The sequence below is a fragment of the Callospermophilus lateralis genome, chromosome 8, assembly GCF_048772815.1.
Source record: "Callospermophilus lateralis isolate mCalLat2 chromosome 8, mCalLat2.hap1, whole genome shotgun sequence".
Taxonomy (NCBI): Eukaryota; Metazoa; Chordata; class Mammalia; order Rodentia; family Sciuridae; genus Callospermophilus; species Callospermophilus lateralis.
Window position 1 is genome coordinate 93,605,604 of NC_135312.1, and position 21,549 is coordinate 93,627,152.

The 21,549-nt window shown below is 34.1% G+C and overlaps 1 protein-coding gene across 1 annotated transcript; it reads right to left on the reverse strand.

Annotated features, from left to right (window-relative positions):
- Positions 1-1,248: 1,248 nt before the first annotated feature.
- C8H4orf17 (chromosome 8 C4orf17 homolog) lies at positions 1,249-18,556 on the reverse strand. Its single transcript, XM_076864072.1, has 8 exons — positions 18,424-18,556; positions 13,844-14,053; positions 11,694-11,758; positions 7,760-7,903; positions 5,214-5,295; positions 4,087-4,294; positions 2,988-3,031; positions 1,249-1,457 (listed from the first exon to the last, which is right to left on the reverse strand). The coding sequence occupies exons 1-8, from the start codon at positions 18,554-18,556 to the stop codon at positions 1,249-1,251; spliced, it is 1,095 nt and encodes a 364-aa protein (XP_076720187.1).
- Positions 18,557-21,549: the final 2,993 nt, after the last annotated feature.

Below are 21,549 nucleotides of genomic sequence, written 5' to 3' on the forward strand. Positions count from 1 at the left end.
CCATGAACTGAAGTGTGGGTAACCTCAAAAAAAAAAAAAAAAAAGCTTGCTCATAGCTTCATTTCTGCCCGATGGATTCATTTCAGACCTCAGCCTCCAGAATTGTAAGAGAATAATTTGTGTTGCATTAAGTCCCTAAACGTGGTAATTTATTATAGCAACAATAGGAAACTAATACTTTCCTCCACTCTTATTTTCCTCTTTTGCCCGCTGGATACCATTGACAATGAAGCCTTCTATGATGGTTGAACCACAAGATGGAAGTACCTTGGGCCTTCATATCATGAAGTAAAGCCAAAATCATTCACTGACTATAAACACACTTTGGACTCCTATGTGAGAAATAAACCTGTCTTATATTTGAATGATGACACTTGTTACAATTTATCCCAATGAATGTAATTCTATGTGCCTCAGTTATCTTATTTTAAAACATGATAGTAATAATAGTATTTACTAGAAATAGTTTTTGTGAAAATTAAGTGTTACTATATCTAAAATGTTTAGAATGATTCCTGATAGGATATAAATTGTATTATTAAGATTAGATGTACACAAATGGAAACGTGTGCACACATGAAAATTATAGTATTTCTTTCAAATAACAATACAAACATTCTAAATGAAAGTCTGGATGATTGGTAGATAGAATCCAGTCCCACACTGACAGATATGGCCAAAGTAGTTAACTTTAAAATACAGAAAATTCAATTTTAGGAAATCTGTTAATATTCAACATTAGCAGTGGATGCAAAACAGCTCCTTTCTGGCTCAGATATCCCTATCTGAGTTAGGGATAATTTGTATCTTTTTTCTTTCTTTGCCAGGGTGTAGGGGTTGAGCACTTTCCCATAGAGGCCAAGAGCATTGAAATACTGTAGATTGTAAAACTCAGCTCAAATGTTGAAATTCTCAGACTAGGTTTTAAATTTTTTTTTCTTCTAATAGTTGGAGATAAGAATATCAATTCTAATTATGGGTGTTATTTTCTAGTATCAGAGCTCTATGCCTATGTACTAAAAATAACAGTGCAAGATTGGAAACAATATTTAAATAAATATGCTTCTTTTTCATGTAATATTAAAAATTAACTACAGATGAAGCTGTTGTCTTCATTAACATTTATTTGTAGCATTATATACAGGTGTTTTGAGATTTACCTGTGCCACCATAAGAGAACTGCTTGATTTTTTTAATTAATTAACGTGAAACTCAAATTTCTGAAAGAATTAGCTCAGTGTACAGTTTCTACCTTTGGTATGTTAAAGGATAAGACAAATTTTGAGGACAAAGATTGTATCCTTGTATACTCCTTGCAGACATTGGTTTTGCTGACCCAATAATATAACTCTCCTGATTATTAGACCTGAAAGGAGACTTTGGTTTGCTGAAATATTCTGCAATAGGTATTTTCATGTGGTTTTTTCTTATAAACAATGGGGTCTTGTGCTCAGCTCCTGAAACAGAAAATATACATCTATATATAAAACCATATTTGAGACACCTAAGTATAGCTTAAATAGAAAAAAATGTATATATAAATAAGACCATGTTTGAGATACTGAGTATAGCTTCTACCTTGTTTAGTATTAAATGATATACAAAAAAACCCATCATATGAAGTTTAGGTGAATCAGAAACAGCCAAAATTCATAAAAGAATCTCTTCTCATATTTCTCACCACTGACTCATCTTTAATGAGCTATGTGTTCTATAACACGAAGGCTATGCTGTTTTACTCTTAGAAACAAATGTGATTCTGGTAGGAATGACTTAGAATTGATGATGAGTAAGAGGGGTAGGCAAGTATTGGACCAGTGAGAGAAAGGACAAAGGTCTATGGTCAGATAGATAAAATAAGAGAATAGATAAGCAGGTTAAAACACATTCATTGCACCATACACTACTTCCATAGCCTATATAATTGCATCCAAATAGCAATACAAATTTGTAAAGATGCTGAATAACAACAATGGAGTGAAAGGGGCATAATTTGAGGGATTTCTAGGTATCTAACAGGGAAAAATATTGTGGATCCTGAAGTAAGACAAAGTTAATTAGACACCATCAATGTCATTATTTTATAGTCCTAGGGTGGGAAGTTTGGTAGGAGAGTCCAGATGCAGTAGATTATCCTCATAGTTAGAGTAACGAGTGCTTTTTAATTTCTAAACTACACTTATTATTGTCTGTTGGCACATAAAGCCACTTTTGGGTTTGGTTAACCCCAGTGGAACTGCTGGCATCTAGAGTGACCCCATGGGACTCTAATTAATTAGCATATCATTCCTAGTATGAGGGGAATTTGGAGAAATAACAAAGCTTATAGATATACTTGACGGTTTGTTTCTCTGTAGTCATATTTGCCATGCTTGTTTTAAAGCTGGAAGCTGCCAGATCCACAGGGGTGCTTCTCTTGGGCTATTCTGGACCAAAGTAGGACTTTCACAATTATTTTCTCTGGTCCATATTGTAGGCTGGTACTGGTCATCTGTCTGGTGGAGACACAAAACTGCTCTTTTTCTATTATATTTCACCTGTCTTACAGGGTACCTGCTTGTGGCTGGTTGCCATTTTACTCTTCTCTCTGGCTGACTTTGTATCCAGTGAAATCATCCAGCTCTATGACAGTTAAGCTGTAAAGAACCAAAACTCTGAGATCATCATCCTTTTGTAGGTCAATGCAGGGTTTTCCTTTTCATTGAGTTTGCATGACTACACCTATAGTTCTGTTGTCCTGCTGTCCTGCTTCTAAGAATGTCTCTGTCCCTGATGAGGCACTTTGCCTTTCAAAACAAAGGTAAATTTATTTTAAATTCATCTCTATGAGAAATTCAGCAGATGTGGTCCCTTAACAGTTTTGATCACTCTTGTATTTTACTTTTTTTCTTGTAAAAGCACAAATCTTTAAAATCTATGTCCCTAAGTAGTTAGTACTTGCTGGTTTCCTTATACCGACTCAGTAATTATCACAAACTATACTTAACCTTTTGCTACTTCCTTATTTCCTGCAGATTCTTGGCTTGATGCTCTGAATCAATTGGAGAAAGAAAAAAAATTAATTTCACAGATACAAATTAGACTATTCTATCAACAAACTCAGCATATATCTATCTTAAATATACTGTCTCAGTTCTTTGCTTTTTAATGTTGTCAGTATTAAATTTACTTCCTAACAAAAAGTTCTTACTTGGAGTAAATATCTAACTAGAATGTCCATATGCTAGTCATGAAGGTGGAGATTGGCTCTAACTATCTCCTAGTTTCTGATTTTATGGATATTTTATGATAGAGACAAATTACAATATAAAATTCTCTGTCTTAATGCTTTTAAAGTGAAAAAATATGTTTTTAATATTAATTTTCCCCGAATTTAAGTTTTACCAACTTTTAACTATAAAGCAGCAAGATTTTCTTCCTCAGCTTTAATAATACCTTACCACACATTCTTTCAACATGAGATGATACATAATAAATATATATTAATCTTCTGCTCTTGAAATTATATAGTTTAAGAAAAATTTCTTCTGAAATAATTTCCAATTTCCTTAGTGGTTATTCTTCTCTCTTAAAGCCCCCAGGAGTGTCAGAAAAATTAAGTGAAACAATTTAGTTTTATCTTTATTATTCCACACAAAAATCATGCCTATATGATGTTCATTTAACAAAATATACAATAACCATAACACTATACTTTTGGTTTTCTTTATGGCTTCTATTCTTAGTTAAACTAAAAAAAAAAGCCCCCATATTTTCTTGGTTTTCTTTCTTGGAGAAAGAAAAAAAAATTACTCTTGCTTTGCTCTTAGTGAAAAGGGAATTTTCCTCAAAAAAAAAAAAAAAAAAAAAAAAAAAAAAACGTTATTGGATAAAGAAGACATAGCCCCTGCCAAAATATTCTGAACAGTAGACTTGAGAACAATTCTCATATTACATATAAAAATGAAAGAAAACATACATATTGCAATCATTTACTGAGCAGAGTTAAGACTTGAACCTCACCATATTTAGCATTTTGACAGATAAACAAGAGAACTCAAACCCTTTATGTAACTATAGGCCCTTTAAGTGATCATATCTAATTACCTGGTTGGTTGATATCCATCCTTAGCTCCAGTCAGCACCTTTGACTTTGCAGGTGAATTTGGGGGAGATTTGATCGTAGTGGGTGATTTAACTGCAGATGGCTTCCCAGTCTCTCCTGCTGGTTCCACTGGGGTGTTTCTTCTGTGGCGACTCAATAAATGTATCTCAGCCAGCTCAGAATGAATCAAAGCTGAGATCCACTCTTTTTCTGATTAAAAAAAAAAGTTGGAGAGTGAAAGTTGTCATTATCGTGTTAGCTAGAAGCACAGACTTAGTACTTATTTCTAGCACACCAGTGTGAAGGCTGGCGATCTGTTCTCCAGGTAGGTAACTATATGTGAGTAAATGTTGCTGCAGAAAAGTTCATTTCAACCTAGTTTCTGTTGACCTATGATACTGTACAGTGCTCAGGGTAGTTAAGTCACTGTCTTTGAATAACAGTGGAATAATTTAAAAATATTGAGTACAAAAAAAAGCTTTATAGGCTGCTGTAAAAATTTAAGGATACCTGATAATGCAGATTCTCTTTAGAAGTTTTGCTCTAGTCAGTCTGATGACCAGTTTAGTTTCAGGACAGCTGCTCTGTATCACTTTTGGTCTCTCTGCTTTTTAGGAATTTTAGGCATTTTCATGGGATAGGTGGTAAGAGCCCAAAGGAGGCTGAGATATAACTAGGTTGATGGTTTGGGTAAAAATAGGCAGAATTGTTAACTGAGTCCAAAACTGGGGAAGCTATGTTACTGCCATTCATACTAAAGAAGAGAAACAGGCTCTATGTTCAGAATTCACAGTAGGTGATAGGATGTGCTCAGGGAGAGTTCTAGGTGTGTGGAATTTGGAACGGAAGCCCAAATCAGCTCTGAGAATAAGGTCTCCTCTGGTCATAGGTGTTTCATATCACCCCAATGAGTTCAGTTGGAAACATACTGTATTGGGGATTCATTAAATGACCAGCATGCCTGCAGTTGGAAATACAGTACTGTAATGATTCTGACACTGAAACATGGAAGAAACAATTGCAGCCTTATCTTTGCAAATCCAAGGTAGAAAACTTCAGATATTGGCATATTCCCAGTTTCTTTCATTTGCCGAATCTCAGTATCTACAAATACTTATATCGATCTCACCTTTTGTACTTGCATGAAGCAGCCACTGTGTAACTTCTGCCAGAGAATCAGTATGTAAAATGTCACAGAGCTTTGCCAAGATCTGACAGAGAACATTAATTAGAGTTACAGGGTGAGCAAAAAAATTATACAAGTCTTAAAACATTTCCTTTACTTTCTTCATAATCTCATCTTCCCGCGTCCATGATGATCAACTAAACTCAAGTGGGATCTTAGTTCAGGACCCCATTTTCAAAAAGTACAAAATAATTTTAGCAAAAACATTACCAGTGTAAGTAATAATTTAGACTAGGCAATGCTGTGTGTTTCTCTTGTTATGTCAGTTCCAACATCTTCTGTAGGAGAAACTCACTTCTTCTGGGAAAGTGGTCCTTTCCTACTGTTCCTTGGGGTTCTAATGGGAATCTGAAAGAGGCTGAAGCAGTGGCCTTTGTTAAAAGTTATTATATTGTCTATCAATCTGTCTTTTTATTGGAGTTTTTAGCCTGTTTTTGCATGGGTTTAAGTGTACCATCTTGTCACTTTTTAAAAAATTCTCTTCTATTTTTGTTCTACTTTTTCTTTTTTCTGCTTCCTTTTGGATCAATCAAGTATTTTTAAGCATTCAACTTTATTTTCTCCATTAGCTTTTCAGCCATACTTTTTTTGTTGCTCTAGGATTAAAATATTCATCCTAACATATCATAGTGTCCCTTGAATTAATATTATACCACTTCATATATAATTTAAGAATTGTGAGTTATATTTCCAGTGCCTCCTGTCTAAACTTTCAGTTACTCTTCTACACAAACCAAAAGTCTTAATAAGACCTGTTTTTTTATTTTGTTCCCTCTTTCTTAATTTATTTAACAAATAGTCAACAACTATCTAGTAAAATGCCATGCTGTATGGGCCCATTAATATTTTTCAAGCAGTGATGAGGGCTGAGGAGTCAGTTGTGGATAAGATCCCTATCTTCAAAGAGTTTACATTTTAGTAGGTTTTTTTTTAACCAATCAGAGTCCAGTTAAACTTATGTCTATGAAATGGAAGATGCCTTTAAGAGGAATTCTTTTTAATAGATACCTCTAAAGTCCGATCTATACGAATTTTTAGTCTATTGATGTGCCCAAAGAAGCAAGACAGTCTCACTAAAACTGCATTCAGTTTCTAATTGTTAGGGTCAACCCCATGAAGTTAATTTTCTACAAATTTACCTTGGTCTTGGTTGAATATTTCTTGTGTTTTACTTATTTAACATTCAACAAAAACTTATTTATAATTATCAGATTTTTAGCACTCATCTAGGCCCTGAAGAGGAAGTAGTAAACAAGATGGACAACTATGAGATCTTCTAGGACTCAACTTCTGGGGTGAGGAAAGAGAGACAATACTGAAACAAATAAATAAATGCAAACAGTTCAAATAAGGCATATGTTATGCTCAAATAACAAAGGGTAATGTCATTGAGGATGACTGGGTAGCTACATTAGATTGGGTGGTCAGGCAAAATATTTCTGAGTGTTATTTAAACTGAAACTTGAATAAGAAAGTGACTACACAGAGGATCAAGGGCAAAAGAATGCTTATGAGGATAAGCCTATGAGGTAGAAATGAGCATATTATAGAAAACATCAGCGTGACCATAATTTTATAGGTAAGGTGGGTGGTGATTTTGAAGACTCTGTATACTATCTTTAGTTAGAACATCATCTTTTCTTTTATTATTTTTCCCAATATAGCCATCACATAGATTATTATATTAATAACACTGCTTATTTCTATAACATTGCTCCACTTTATTTTTAAATATTTCCTTGTTAGAATTATTCAACAACCTTCTTCACAACATGTTTTGTTATGTATAACTGTTATGATAAATACTGATTATTTAAAATTACATTAGAGTCATCAATAAAATACTTTTGACCTTTAATTCATTGTAGTGGGTCTTACAATGAGGCAATGTGGTATGTACCAAAGTGATTCAAAGAAAAGGAAAAAAAATAGCAGATAACAAATATCAGATAGCTTATTATCCTTGATCATATGTCATTGTCAGAAATAACTGTGACTAAGGAGAACCCTCCAGTCTAATGTGACATATTACTATTAATATAACTAACTTTATAACTTCAGGCAGAAAATACTTGTGGAAATTTTCCAAAAATAAAAAAGGAGACATGAATGTTGACTGGAAGAATATTTGCCTTAATATATAACAAGGAAATAGACAAAAGTGGCAAGAAATTAGGGATAGTGCCTCTCAAGTTTTAGGAAAATAATGTCATGGGAAGAATTGGGCTGGTTTGGTCGGTAAATGCCCATCTTTTCATTACATCTAAACCAAAGCTTGTGTTTATGTATGAGTGACAGAATTCCAGGGACAAATAAAATGATTAGAAATGAAAACATGAACAGGCCTTGCATTTCAGGCTAAGTAGTTTTAAATATTCAAGTATCAATAAGGAACCATTCTTAAGTTTTAATGACAATACTTATATGAGGTTTTTTTTGGTATGTTCATGCTCTTCCCAAGTTATGGATTTAATAAACCTTCCTTTTACCTTTATTTCTTGATCCAGATAGTTTGGTATGCAAACAGTGTTCTCTTTGACATCAGCCTTGGTGCTCATTGCCTCTGAAGAGCAGGATCCAGCAGTATAGCATGCATTTGGAGGTGATGGTGACTTTTTAACCTTAATTTCTTCCTAAATAAAAAATATATTATAATCAATATGCATTTCCCACTTCTATGCAAATTAAACATAAAATAAATGAGAAACATTCTAGTAAATAAGAGAGATCCATAAAAGTAAAAGGAGGATAGTTTTAATTCTCCTTTAAATTCTATCAAACATTTGTATTTGGAAACAACATAAATAGTGATATATTATTAACTTTTGTTGAAATCACATAAAACTCATAATTATAATATATATATATATGGTGTGTGTGTGTGTGTGTGTGTGTGTGTGTGAGAGAGAGAGAGAGAGAGAGAGAGAGAGAGAGAGAGAGACAGAATGACTCATCCTTGAAGAAATACAGTATGAAATCAAAGTTGGAACTTGGTTTAAGTTGGTCTAAGCTGACAGAACTGGGTTCCTACAGAAGTAAATCCTCTGGGAAAAACACATTTACTTTGAGTTTCAGATTCCTACAAATAATGTTTCATACAAGATGACCAACAATTGGGTCCTGAACCAAAGAAATTACAGTGAGAACTGGAAAATATTTTGAACTTACTAAAAATGTTGACTAGTAAAAATTGTGAAGGCAGCTAAAGCAATATTTAAATAGTAATTTATAGCTTTAAAGTACACATTTTAGAAAAATGTGTTAGAATAAATAAAGTATGTGAATAGACAAAATGATAACAAGAAAAATCAACAAAATAAAAATATTCAACAGAGGATGAAAAATTCACAAAGTTTTTGATACACTATTAAAATACATAAAAACTTCTGTTAAAATTAATCAAGAAAAATAATGACATGTTGTAAAAGGGTACCTCTTACAAATTCTGAAGATATTCTTACAAGATTATAAGAGCATTATGTATAACTTTTCCAATAAATTTGAAAATTTAGATAACAATTTTTAGAAAAAGGATGTGTTGCTAAAATTGATTCAAGAAGAAATAGAAAGTCTGAAGTCTAAAGTAGATTTCAAAGCAAAGAATAGCATCAGGAGTAAAAACAGTAATTTTTCAATGATAGCTGGGATGTGGCTCAAGCTGTAGCTCATGCCTGGCATGCATGCGGCCCAGGTTCGATCCTCAGCACCACATACAAAGATGTTGTGTCCGCCGATAACTAAAAAATAAATATTAAAATTCTTTCTCTCTCTCTCCCTCTCTCACTCTCTCTTAAAAAAAAAAGAAAAGAACATTATTGTTCTCATCTTAAAAAAAAAAAGAAAGATCAATTCATCCCAAGAACATAGCAAACCTTAACAGTTATACTCCTTAATAAGAGGTTAAAAATATAAAATTGATTAAAATTGACAGAAATGATAAGAGAAATATAGGAATCCATAATTATAGTCAGAAATTTTAATACCCTTTCCTCAATAATTTATAGAAAACGTAGATAGGAAATCAGTAATGACTGCAGAAGACTTGGGCAATGATATCAACCAACATAACCTATTGGTGATTATATTACATTGTACCCGAAAGCGGCAGAATAAAAATAACTTTCATGGGAAAATTGAAAATAATTAATTGACCATGCTTTGGTTTATATAACCATTCTCAATAAATTTAATGTTTCAAAGAATGCGAAGTGTGTTCTCTAACTAGAGTGGAATTAATAAGTAATCCATGGGTCAAAGAAGAAATTGAAAATGTTTTTACCATATATAAAGGTGGAAGCCAGAATCAATTAAATAGAATTGAAGAAACAATAGAGATAATGAATGAAATGAAACCCCAATTGCTTTTTTTTGGGGGGGGACTAGGGATTGAACCCAGGGTGTTCAATCACTGACCACATCCCTAGTCCTTTTGTATTTTATTTAGAGAGAGGGTGAATTGCTTAGGGCCTCAATAAGTTGTTGAGGCTGGCTTGAACTCATGATCCTCCTGCCTCAGTTTCCTGAGCAGCTAGGATTACACGGGTGTGTCACTATGCCTGTCTGAAACTCTGATTCTTTAAGAACATCAGTTAAACAGGTCAATCTTTAACTAGACACATCAAGAAAGAGACACGAATTACTGATACAAGTAATGAAAGAACAAGCATTGGTATAGATTATATAGTCATGAAAAAGGCTGAGGCAGGAGGATCTGGAGTTCAAAACCAGCCTTGGTAAAAGTGAGGTGCTAAGCAACTCAGTGAGATCCTGTCTCTAAATAAAATGCAAAATAGGGCTGGGGATGTGGCTCAGTGATTGAGTGCCCCTGAGTTCAATTCCTGCCACCCACCCTCCAAAAAAAAAAAAAAAGAAAGAAAGAAAGAAAAAAACTACAAATATTGTTCATGAACATGAACAAAATATTTTTAAAAATTTTATATTTAAAAGAATAGCATATCATAACCAAATAAAGTTTTCACCAGGAATTCAAGGTTGTTTTAATATTTGAAAGTTAAACCCATGTAATTAATTCACTATATTAACAGACTGAAAAGAAAGATTATGTGATGATCGTCTCATATGCAGAAAATGCATTTGGCAAAATTCATCCCCTGTTTCTGATAAAGCTCTATAAATAGAAAAACATTTCTTCCACCATATGAAATGCATCTATGAATAAAGTGAAGTTTATTGTACTTAATGGCTAAAGTCTGAATGTTTTCCCCTTTGTTCAGACTCCAGGCAAGGATGTCTGCTCTTCATCACTTCTGTTCAACAGTGTTCTAGAAGTTCGGCCATTGCAATAAGGTACAATAGAGATAAACACCAGGCAGATTTGAAACTATAATACAAAAATTATGCATTTCAGTGTCATCAAAATTATAAATTTTGTGGGTTTTTTTTCAAAAACACTGATACACAAAATAAGCAAGTATCATACTAGAAGAAAACTTTTGCAAAATGTACATATGTGTTGTGATATAAGATTTATAACTGAAATATAAAAAGAAATTTTATAAATTATAACAAAAGACCAACAACCCAATGTCAAAAATAGGCAAAAGACTTGAACATATACTTCCTGTAAAAGGATATATGTATGACAAATAAGATTATGAAAAGATGTCAACCTCATTAGTCATTAAGAAAATGGAAATAAAAATCACAATAAACTACCACTATTTACCAGCTAAATTGGTTAAAAATAAAAAGAGTTACCAAAACTAAGTTTTGAAAGTCTGTGGAAGAAAGGAAATTCTTATTTACTTACAGTGGGAGGTGAAATGCTACAACCACTTTGGAAAACACAGTGGCCATTTCTTAAAAGTTCAAACATAAAATTCCTATGAGACTCAAGTTATTCCACTCCCCAAAGAAAAGACAGTACATATCTATAGAAAGACTTTTACACAAATGTTCATATTAGCTTTGTAAATATTAAAAAATATAGGCAAACAGATAAACAAATTGTGAGACAATCATAAAATTAAATACTACTCAGCAATAGAAAAGAATGAATTATTGATGCACAAAACATGAATGAATCTTAAAATAATCATGCTGAGTTAAATCAGATTTTAAAGGAGAATTCATTATTTTATTTCATTTGAATAAAATTTTTAAATCCAAGTGATATAAAGTGCTTTGGGAGTGCTGTGGTCATGAGGAGACTTTGGGGGTTAATATATATGTAAATACATACATATATATGTAGATTCTCTTGATTGGAGTGCTAGTTTCCTGGATGTGTCAAATCAACTTGTGTATTTTGAATATATGCTTTTTATATCATGTTAGTTATATTTTAGTAAAGCTTTAAAAATATTGTGCAATGTAGTGACTTTTCAGAAAGATATGTGAAGAAAAGAAAAGGAAATGACAGAATCCAATTAAATAGATAGCTGTAAATAGTTGTTTCTTTACCTTTTTAATTACTAAGGGATTTTCACTGGAAGTTTTGAAGCACTCATTGAGTTTTCTGCAGGGCTCTGAAATGAGGTTTAGGAAAAATATATGTAAATTAAACTAAAAAAGAATTTTTATCATGTAAGGTGTCAATTGCTGAAATATATGAGAGTATATCTGACTTTAGGTTAAGTTCAACTCTGGGATGTATATATAAATATTAGGAAACATTTCAGATGGAATTGAATTATAACAGCATAAGAAAAGTGCATTTATATTAAAATATTAATTCTATTCCCAAACTGATAATATAAAGATACACTGTAAGTGCTTTCTTAATTCAGTTAAACTGATTTAAAAGTACATATCTTACAATAGAACATGTTTTTCTCTGTTTCATACCCATAAAGCTGTCACATTCTCTAATTAGAATAGAATTTATGTGTTTGTTTCCCTGAAGACAGAGAATATTTGTGCTGACCTATTATTGTATCCTTTCTTTATTTTTTCTTGTTTCATTAGTCTCTCAACTCTACTTTGACTTGGCTATTGAACTAAATCCCCCTGCCTTAAAACCACTTGAAATTTACTGAACTTTAATTTAAAGACATATTCTGTGTAAGTGGTGCTATCTTTTACCAAAGCCTTAATTAACACCACAGTTATTTTAAGATGAAAATATTTTGTATACATTCATAGTACTAACTAAATTCATTAATTCCAGCTAGAGAAAGAGAGAAAAATAAACTTTAATGTTATCTCTCCTCAAATAATGAAAACAAAATTGTGGTGAATATGTAATGTTAGTGTTCACTCATGGAAAATCGAAGCTACTCAATTTTAAGCCAAAATGTAAATAATACAGATAATTAAGAGTTTGTAATAGTGTTGGAAGGACTGGGCTATGAACACTGATCTCAACCTTTCCAAATTACTCTAGGAGCAACATCTTGGACCTGACCTACCTTGGGAGGCACAACCTTTAACAGAGTCAAGAGGAAGGGGAACCAGGAGGCTGCTGCCCCTTGGATTACTGCCCCACATTTATGATGCTGAAGATTAGGCACTGGAATGCTATTATAGTCAGAAAGCTACAATATCTGCTGACCTTGCTTGTTTATACCCATAAATGCAGAATCTGAATATTGGGATGCTGTAGCTAGAAAATTCAAGTTTCTAGTCATGCTTGATATTATATAGCAAAAAAAAAAAAAAAAAGTGAACTTACCCCTACAGCTAACAAATCTTACTAGGTTGCAACCACTAATTCACTAATTCCTATGAAGTCACTCTGTCTTGAAAATGCAATTTTTAGGTTTCCAGGTGCTACAGAATTGGAAGGTATACTAGAAAGAAAGTGGAGTAAGCGGACTTTAGCTCTTCATTGCCAATAGAAGAGTGGAGGAGGAATTCTTGAGAGAATAAAATGAATTAACCAGTGTGAATACCTTAGAATGGTATGTGTCACATAGTAAGTATTCTGTAAATGATTACTCTTACTAACTTTAGAAAAAATATATTTTACTATAGTATACCAAAATAATTTTCATATACTCTGAAAGTTTTAGAACAGCATGTGTTTATATTTAGTAGGAAAGAGGGAACTGGGTATAATTTTTACCATGCAGAATTCCTTTCTTCTATTGTACTTGTCCTTTGGATTTTACCACACATTGCTTTTGATTAAGTTTATCAGCTTCATTTAGAAAGTATTCTGCTGGGACCTGAGGACAAACCAAAAGTACAAAAACACAGAAGGCAGTGACACTAAGGCAAGACCTTAAGGAGATGGTAGTCCTGTGGGGAAGATGTAAATAAGCAATTCTGTCCATACTGTTTCCTGGACTAGATTTTTGACTGATGCAGTTTCCCTTTTGGTATCAGCTTAAACATTCATATCCCCTTTATCTTAGCTAGTTTTATAGGGATGAGAGACTATAATCATGCCAAATACATGCTGGACACAATAATAGTAATAATATTTATTAATGTTATTGCAGTACTGAATTGAAGTTAGAAGAGAGTAATAATTATATACTGAAAAACATATTTCATAGTGAGAAAATTCTATTTAAAAATCACTACAGCCATTTTAGCAATCATATAGGACCACACCAGTAATTTGTAGGAGATCCAAGAAGATATTCCATCAGTTGAGAGCAACTCACCTGAATGAGGTCTTGGGGGCATTTTGAGTCTGCTTTGGGCTGGTGACACTCCTCTGACAGGACTCTCTGGGGCAGCAGGACTCGGTGGATAATTGCATTTGGCAAGTGGTATCTCATCCTTCTCTAACTGGTCAAACTGGCTAACACCATACAGGGCTCCGAGAGCAAGCTCATCGTCATTCACAGTACAGATCGGAATGTTATTCAAACCTAGGTGAATAAAATTAAAAAGATCAAACAACCAGATTAAAGTTTAGGCAGTTTTTCTTTAAATATTGGCAATTTTCAACCAAGTATTGTTAAATGTGCAGCACTGGACTTCCAAAATGTATGAACCAGTGCTAGGTGCTTTTCTTCAAAAGTTAGCATAGGTAATTTTGTTTGCAGTACATGCTTCCTTAAAATATTCTGGCATTTTATCAACCTTAAGAACCAGGTCACATCTTTAACCTTGGTCTTAGAGTCAAGATGAATAGTCCTGCTTTTATCCTTTCACCCAAGGCTCTCACCAATGTAAAATTTTAGATTTTTGAAAGCATTCAGAACAAGTCCTTTAAAAAAGATACTCTGGATTCTTTTGCCCCAGCAGATGGTAAAAAGCTTTTCGAGGTAGGACTAGGAGGCTGGATAAAGGAGATTGTGAGGGTAGTAATTTGATACAAAGGGACCTTACCTCTCCTGACCAGAGACTTCTGGGTTCATTTACTTTCTTCTAACAGTTGTTTGCTTTTGATTCAAATATAGAAATTTGCTCAAATGTAAAATTATAGAGAGGTTCTTTTTTCAATATCAATGCAAAGTCATGTAGAATTGGACAGCTTAGGAAATGGTAATGTGCACGACATTGATTCATTATCAGTGGGTTATAAGAGATAATAAAAGATGGCTACTTTATCCCCCAAGAAATTACCAGGCAAACTGCTGGAGTTTTCATGCTTATTCAGTCTTCAAAATCTCCCCATAGTACTACTAGTCTGCCCTCTTCTTATTTATTTGCTCAGATGATATAAAAATGTCTTTGCTGACAACTCTGTCTGAAATACAGTCCATTTCTCACTGTCCCCTTATGTTCTTTTTTTTTCTCATTGCACTTGTTACTTTTCATAGTATACCTATTTGCACATTGCTTGTCTGAGTTGCACTAGAACATAAGCTTCATGAAAGCAAGGATTCTGTCTGGTTGATTTGCTCTCTATTCCCAGTGCCTAAAACAGTGCCCATCAGAAAGTAGGTGCTCTTTGATTATTTGTTGAATGAATGACTAAGAAAACCAAACATAAGGATTTTATTTAGTCAAATACTTAGACAAGAAATCATAAATGATTTCTTGAAAAGCCCTCATTTGCAGCTAAGATGGCCACTGTTGCTTCTCAGAGAGGAAGGGAAATCACAGATATCCAGGCTCTCTTTCAATGAAAGAGCAAAGTCTCCTTAGTAAAAGAAGAACCTGGAGATAGGTAATGGTTACCATGGCAGGGACAGGTTTGGGGGTTTTGTTGTTGGTGGTGTTTTTGCCTCTTAACAAGTGATACATACATGGTCTCACAATCTGGCTTTGGCATACATTCTGAAAGCAGCTATGACATTTGCTTATATTGCTTTTTGCAACACAATGATAATACTCAAACTTCTTTACCTACTGTTTCTGTTGTTAGAATCATTTAACTCTGTCTGTGACTCTTGCCTGGATCTCTAAGACTTATCAGAATATAGCTTGAAATCTACCAAGCAAATGTAAGATTTTAAGATAGTTATGTGTATAGGTTCAAATGCTTCCTATTCTCTTTAATGGAGCTTGAAGAGGTTACTAATTTGGAAAACAGATGGAAATTTTTTTACTTTTTATATGTATTGATCGTGATCCCATTTATTGTTTCCTTTCTTCAAAATTGTTTCTCTCTATTTTCAGAGACATTTTACTAGTTATATCTCAGCATATCAGACCATTTCTTTTCTGTTTCTTTCACTGGATTATATGTAATTAGAAGTTGCAACTATTGTTATAGTGTATGCTACAGTAGACCCACCACTTGCCTAGAACATGGACTAAGGATATAGGTGCTGAGCTCTCCAGCTGCCATGACCATCAGTTACTTCTGAGTAAGCCCAAGTCCCTCTCTTGGAATTACTCTTGGTTAAAGGAAGCTCTCATGTCCCAAAGAGCTCAACCAATGAGTGGGGGATGAGGAGTTAGCAAAAAGCATGGTGTCTTTGCCTGGAATTGAGATATCTCTGAAGGATCATCTGCCCCTTGTGGGATTGGTTGAGGCCTCTGTTGTATTTGTGTGGCAGTTCAACTTCTGCCTGATTCTGCTTCCCTTGTTTCCTCACAGCTGTTACTCCCCAAAGAACTCCCCAGTAAAGTTACACAAATCTCCATTTCAGAGTCTCTTTCCAAGGAATCTGATCCAAAAATATTGCTCTGTAGAAAAATATAGGGTACTATGATAAAACATCATGTAGGAAAATCAAATTAAGATTGGGGATATGGAGCCTGCAAAGTCACTTTGAAGTGATGTTTAAACCAGTAACTGACAAATAGAAACAACAAATAATAGGGAAGTTTCATGGCTAGAAGGAGGAGAATGTGTAAAAATCCAAGGGAAAGGCTTGTCAATGTTCAAGGAACTTAAGTCCAATATGGCATTTATATAATGGGTTTATGAGATGCCATAAGAAATAAGAAATAATCAGAGTCCACATTATAGGGAACATTTTATTTAATATCAAAATAAACAATCTTATCCTAAATGCGTAGCAAGTCTCTGAAGGATTTGATATAGGATTTTTAAACAGATTTACATTTTAATGTTATCTTTTTGGTTGCTCTATCATGAGTGGATTGGACAAGGGTAAGAATGGAAACAGAGCACCAAGAAGGATGAAAATTATGAAAATAAGAATCAGAGTAAAGGTAAAGGAAATGGCAATGGAGTTGTGAACATGATCATAGAGAGAATTTTTTAAACATTTAGGAGAAAAAGGGATAACATCAAGTGAAATATTGCCAAGGGAAGGGAAGAAGGTGGAGGAGTGAGGAGCAACCTCAAATTTGTGGTACCGCTTGTTTATTAGTGTATACTAGTTGGGGGGATCACACTTCTGGGAGAAGACTAAGAGTTTAGTTTTGAAGAGCAAGTTCAGGGTTCCAATCAGGCATTCCATTCCTCACAAGTAGGCAGCTGAATATTTAGGTCTGAACTTTAGAAGTCTAAGATGTGTATCGGAAACTATTGCCTATCTATGACATTTAAAATGTGTGAATGAGTGTATTTGCCTAGGATTAGAGTATAGATTACAAAGAGGAAATAGCCAATGGTTGACCTGTGAGGGATTCTAAGATTTTACTGCAAGCTGGAAAGTAGAAGCCACAGGAATAGAGAAAAAAAAAAAACAACAACCTAGAAATATATGATGCTACAGAAGCTAAATAAAATATTTGGGGTGGGGGAAAAATGAAGGAAGGAAAGAAAAAAGGATGGAAGGGAGGGAGGGAGGAGGTAGGGCAGTTGAAAGGGAGGGATGAATTAAAGTATTAGTGGTTAACTTTGTCAAATGCCACTAAAAGGTCAAGATGGAATTAAACAGTGTCTGTAGTAGATATTTGTCAGGTCAGCTCAGTACCCTTGTCTTTCTGCCTCTGCTCAGTACCACTGCAGAACAAGGATGTTTGTCCTGATGGGTCTGGACAGTTGAGCAGCCTCCTAATATTCTTTGTTTCTAGGTTCAGGCCTTTTTCCGACAAAGATGGTTCATTTGTATTATGATAATAGTCTCACTTTTCAGGAATAAGATACGTTTCTATCTGCTGGGGGCTCACTGAAACAATGGTTCTAATGTAGTAAGTGAGAATCTCAGGGGTGGGTCTGAGGATCTAATGATGAAGCCCAACAGCTGAGGCTATACACTCCCTTAATGTCCCACAGTTACCCATCCTGGGCGAAGTGACAAGTTCATTCTAATAAGTCCCAATAGTTCTGCTTGTTTTCCATACACTCGTAATCTTGAGAAATCTACCTCTCGAAACAAAAATCTACCTCTTTTCTGTTTCATCTAGAAGCCAAGATATTGGTAAAACCTATACACTTTTTATGATTCAAGCCACGCTAAATTTTGAGAAGATATTGTCATTAATATCCAATTTCCAAAACGTCTGTTCCATAAAGTTAAAGGAAGAAAGAATAAAAAAGAAAGGAAAGAAGGGAGGGAGAGACAAAAGATATGTTTCTTTAGGGCTCGTATTACATGGCAGGCTGCGCTTGCAGCCTTGGTTTAAAAATATTAAAATACTTTTAAACCAATTGGACAATGCTACCCTTACTCCCCTGAATGGTCCCCATTGCCCTCGTCACTTTGACCCCCTCTCCAGGCCCCTGTCCTAACAATCAAGCAATCCAATGGCTAATGTCTAACAGAAAAGAGACTTGCTGTGGTGCTGGCTTTGGGTCCTAATTGTCAGCGAACATGCTTTGCCAGTGGTTAAATATTTTGAATAGCTGCCTTTTGTTAACTCACCAGAATCATCAAGTAAACCAAATGTAGAGGAAAGAGACACATCCTAGGACCTTAAGTCTCCTTACCTTTGATATGGCAGACTCTTCTGGGATGAGGGGTATGCCTAACTAGAAAACAACTCCCATTTCTAGTCACAATAGGGTTGCTTTTGCTCTCAAACTGAAGAACAGAAGTTGGGGATTTGAAGTTCTTTTGCATGACCTGTTGGTTTACCCCCTTCACTGTTGCCAAAAACGTCCTTGGGGTCTAACTTGATTGACCTCAGTTTCAGTTGTGCTCAGATCCTGAAATCACAGAATAAAAATTGTTCTCACAAGAGATTTTTGACATTTTCTTATGCAGCAAATATTTTCCCATCATCTTTGCACTGAATTACTTCTTATGTCAAAACAATACGAGGCATTTGCTTTCAGATCAGATTTTTGTAAACAACAAAAATAGTATAGGTATGAGTAGAACATAAAAATTTTCCTCTGAAAAATCAAAGAATTTGTAACAAAGTATATTCAATCTTGAATTGCATTTAAAGTTACTTTGTTGGCTTACCAACCAAAAATTACATTACATGATTATTAGCAATTTTGACTTAGTAAATTATAATGGTGGCTTTAAAATACAATGCCTAGAAATGTGTTTTACATAAAATTAACTTTAAATGAAAACATTTCATAGCATAATTTAAGAAGACTAGCATTTTAAATTTGTATTTTCTTCTAAGAAGATGATATAACCTGAAGGAGAAAAATTCCAAAAGAATAACACTACATCTATAGATAATAAAATGAAGAACTTTTGTCATACTGTTGTTTGCAATATTCAGTAATTTTTACTTTTCCTTTTAATCATTCTGCATACATTTATTAGATACCTACAGTGTCATAGGCTTTGGAGAATAAAAATAATGTTATTACTTGCTGAATTCACAATAGAATAGGAAAGAAAATACTTGAATTGAGAGCAAAGGAAAGACATTACTTTCTTAAAGATGGTACACTACTCTTATAATCTAAGAAGGATTTTATTTAATTAATTAATTTACTTTTGGTGACTATTGTATATATTTCTCATCTTACACAGATGCCAATTCATTGTGGTGGTATTTGGAAATACACGCTTTTATTTCTAATTATGGCAAAGTGATTTTTTGGGTCAGACTAATTTGCAGTGTCAAAACATGTTCAGAGTCTTCCTAGTTGTGGTGACACAGGCCTGTAATCCTGGCTACTCAGGAGGCTGGAGCAGGAAGAGGCCAACCTGAGCAAGTTCAAGGCCAGAATGGGCAACTTAGCAAGACCCTTATCCCCAAAGTAAAAATAAAAGTAAAAGAGCCAGAGATGTAGCTCAGTGATAAAGTATCCTGGGTTCAATCCCCAGTGTTGCCAAAAAGAAAAAGTCCAGGTTGTAGAAATTGAAATCAAGATTTTATTGGAGTGGGGTATTTTTAGTTGGTTGACTATCTTTTTATACCATAGTCTAGATTTTCCAGGGTATGGGTTTAGAGCATATAGTCTATAAATTACCAGTCCTGTTGCCACAGAACATCTGATTTTCAAGAATTTCAATTTGATACACATTAATTCTAAAATTATTCTGTTAGATAAAATACATTTAAATATTATATTTAGAAGATACAATTTTCTGATAATAAAAAAGTATGTTTTTTTATTGTTTCTTATGACGACCACAATGTGGGTTTAGTTCTAAATTCTTTGTATAACCTCTTGGTATAATCGAACTTTATATTTATTCTTGCTATGTTAGTAGCATCTTATTAAAATATAAAAGCTGAATTACAGGCTTCAAGGAAGCACTGCTATTTTCATAAGAGAAGAAAGAGAACCCTCTGCTTTAGTCAGATTAGCATTGCTGTAACCAAAATACCTGACAAGAACAACTTAAAAGAGGAGAAGTTTATTTTGGCTCACAGTATCAGAGTTCTCAGTCCATAGACTACCAACTACAATAGACTACCAAGTACAGTCCGTAGACTACCAACTCAAGGTGAGGCAGCACATCATGGCGGGTAGGATGTTGTAAAGGGAAGCTGCTCCCCTCATGGCAGAGACAAGAAGTAGTGATGGGGTAGGAGTAGGGAGAAGGGGCCAGGGCTTTACCTGCCCACAGTTACCGCCCAGTCATTCAAAAGAGGACAGACTGATTAGGTTTTGACTCGTATTTCAAGTCCTTTACCTCTGAATATTGCTGTAGTAACCCAAGAGCTTTTGGAGTGATACCTCATATCCAAACTGTAACACTCTGCATTGATTTACTGTTGACCTGTTATACCAAATTTTAAAGTAAGTCACTACCATTTAGACCTACCTAAACAATTGATGTGGGACAGACACACATAGAAGAACTAGAACTGAATGTTTCAGTTGGCATATATAAATGAATCCCATCAGACTACAGATGAATAGCTAAAATCTAGACAGTGAATTACTTAATCTGCAGATACTTTGCTAGTTAAAGGCAAAGAGGGGACTATAAATCCAATTTTTATTCCAATTTAGTGTCATTATCACCATTCAAATTGCCTGTTGTATCTTTTTACCCCAATACAGATTAAATGAATTTATGGGCGTGATTATACAAAAAGTTCCAGATAGGAAAAATAACTCTTACTTTTGGCTTACAAAAAATATATTTTGATGTTACAGTTTTTTATTGTTTACAAATTACATTTAGGAGTAAAGGTAATATACAAATATTTTAGTTACATGTATCCCTGAAAATTCTGCAAAATATAAAATATTTATTGTTTGCTGTGATCTGAATGTGTCCCTCCAAAATTAATGTGTCAGAGTCCAATCATTAATGTGATAGTATTAGGAGGTGAAGCCTTTGGGACATGATTAGGTCATGAGGGCATAACCCTCATGAGTAGAATTGGTGCCCTATAAAAAATATCCCAGAGAGCTGCTCCACCCTTCCCATCATGTGAGAATGCAGTGAGAAAGTACCATCTGTGAACCTGGAAGTGGGCCCTCACCAGGTCCTTAATCTGACAGTGTCCTGATCTTTGACTTCCCAACCTTCAGAATTGTGAGAAAATCAGTGTCTATTTATGATTGACCCAGTTTTTGATATTTTGTTATAGCAGCTAAAATGGATTAAGGCAGTGTGCTTTTTAATTTAAACTTAAATCTTCAAAGATACAGTAAATGAATAATTCAGAATAAAGGTTTATC

Coding starts and splice junctions, on each gene's coding strand:
- C8H4orf17 (XM_076864072.1), bottom strand. CDS start 18,556: ATGCAAAAGAACTTCAAATCCCCAACTTCTGTTCTTCAGTTTGAGAGC. Junction 4,295..5,213: donor GCTTCATGCAAGTACAAAAG/GTGAGATCGATA, acceptor TTTTTTAATCAG/AAAAAGAGTGGATCTCAGCT. Junction 1,458..2,987: donor AAATAAGGAAGTAGCAAAAG/GTTAAGTATAGT, acceptor TTTCTGTTTCAG/GAGCTGAGCACAAGACCCCA.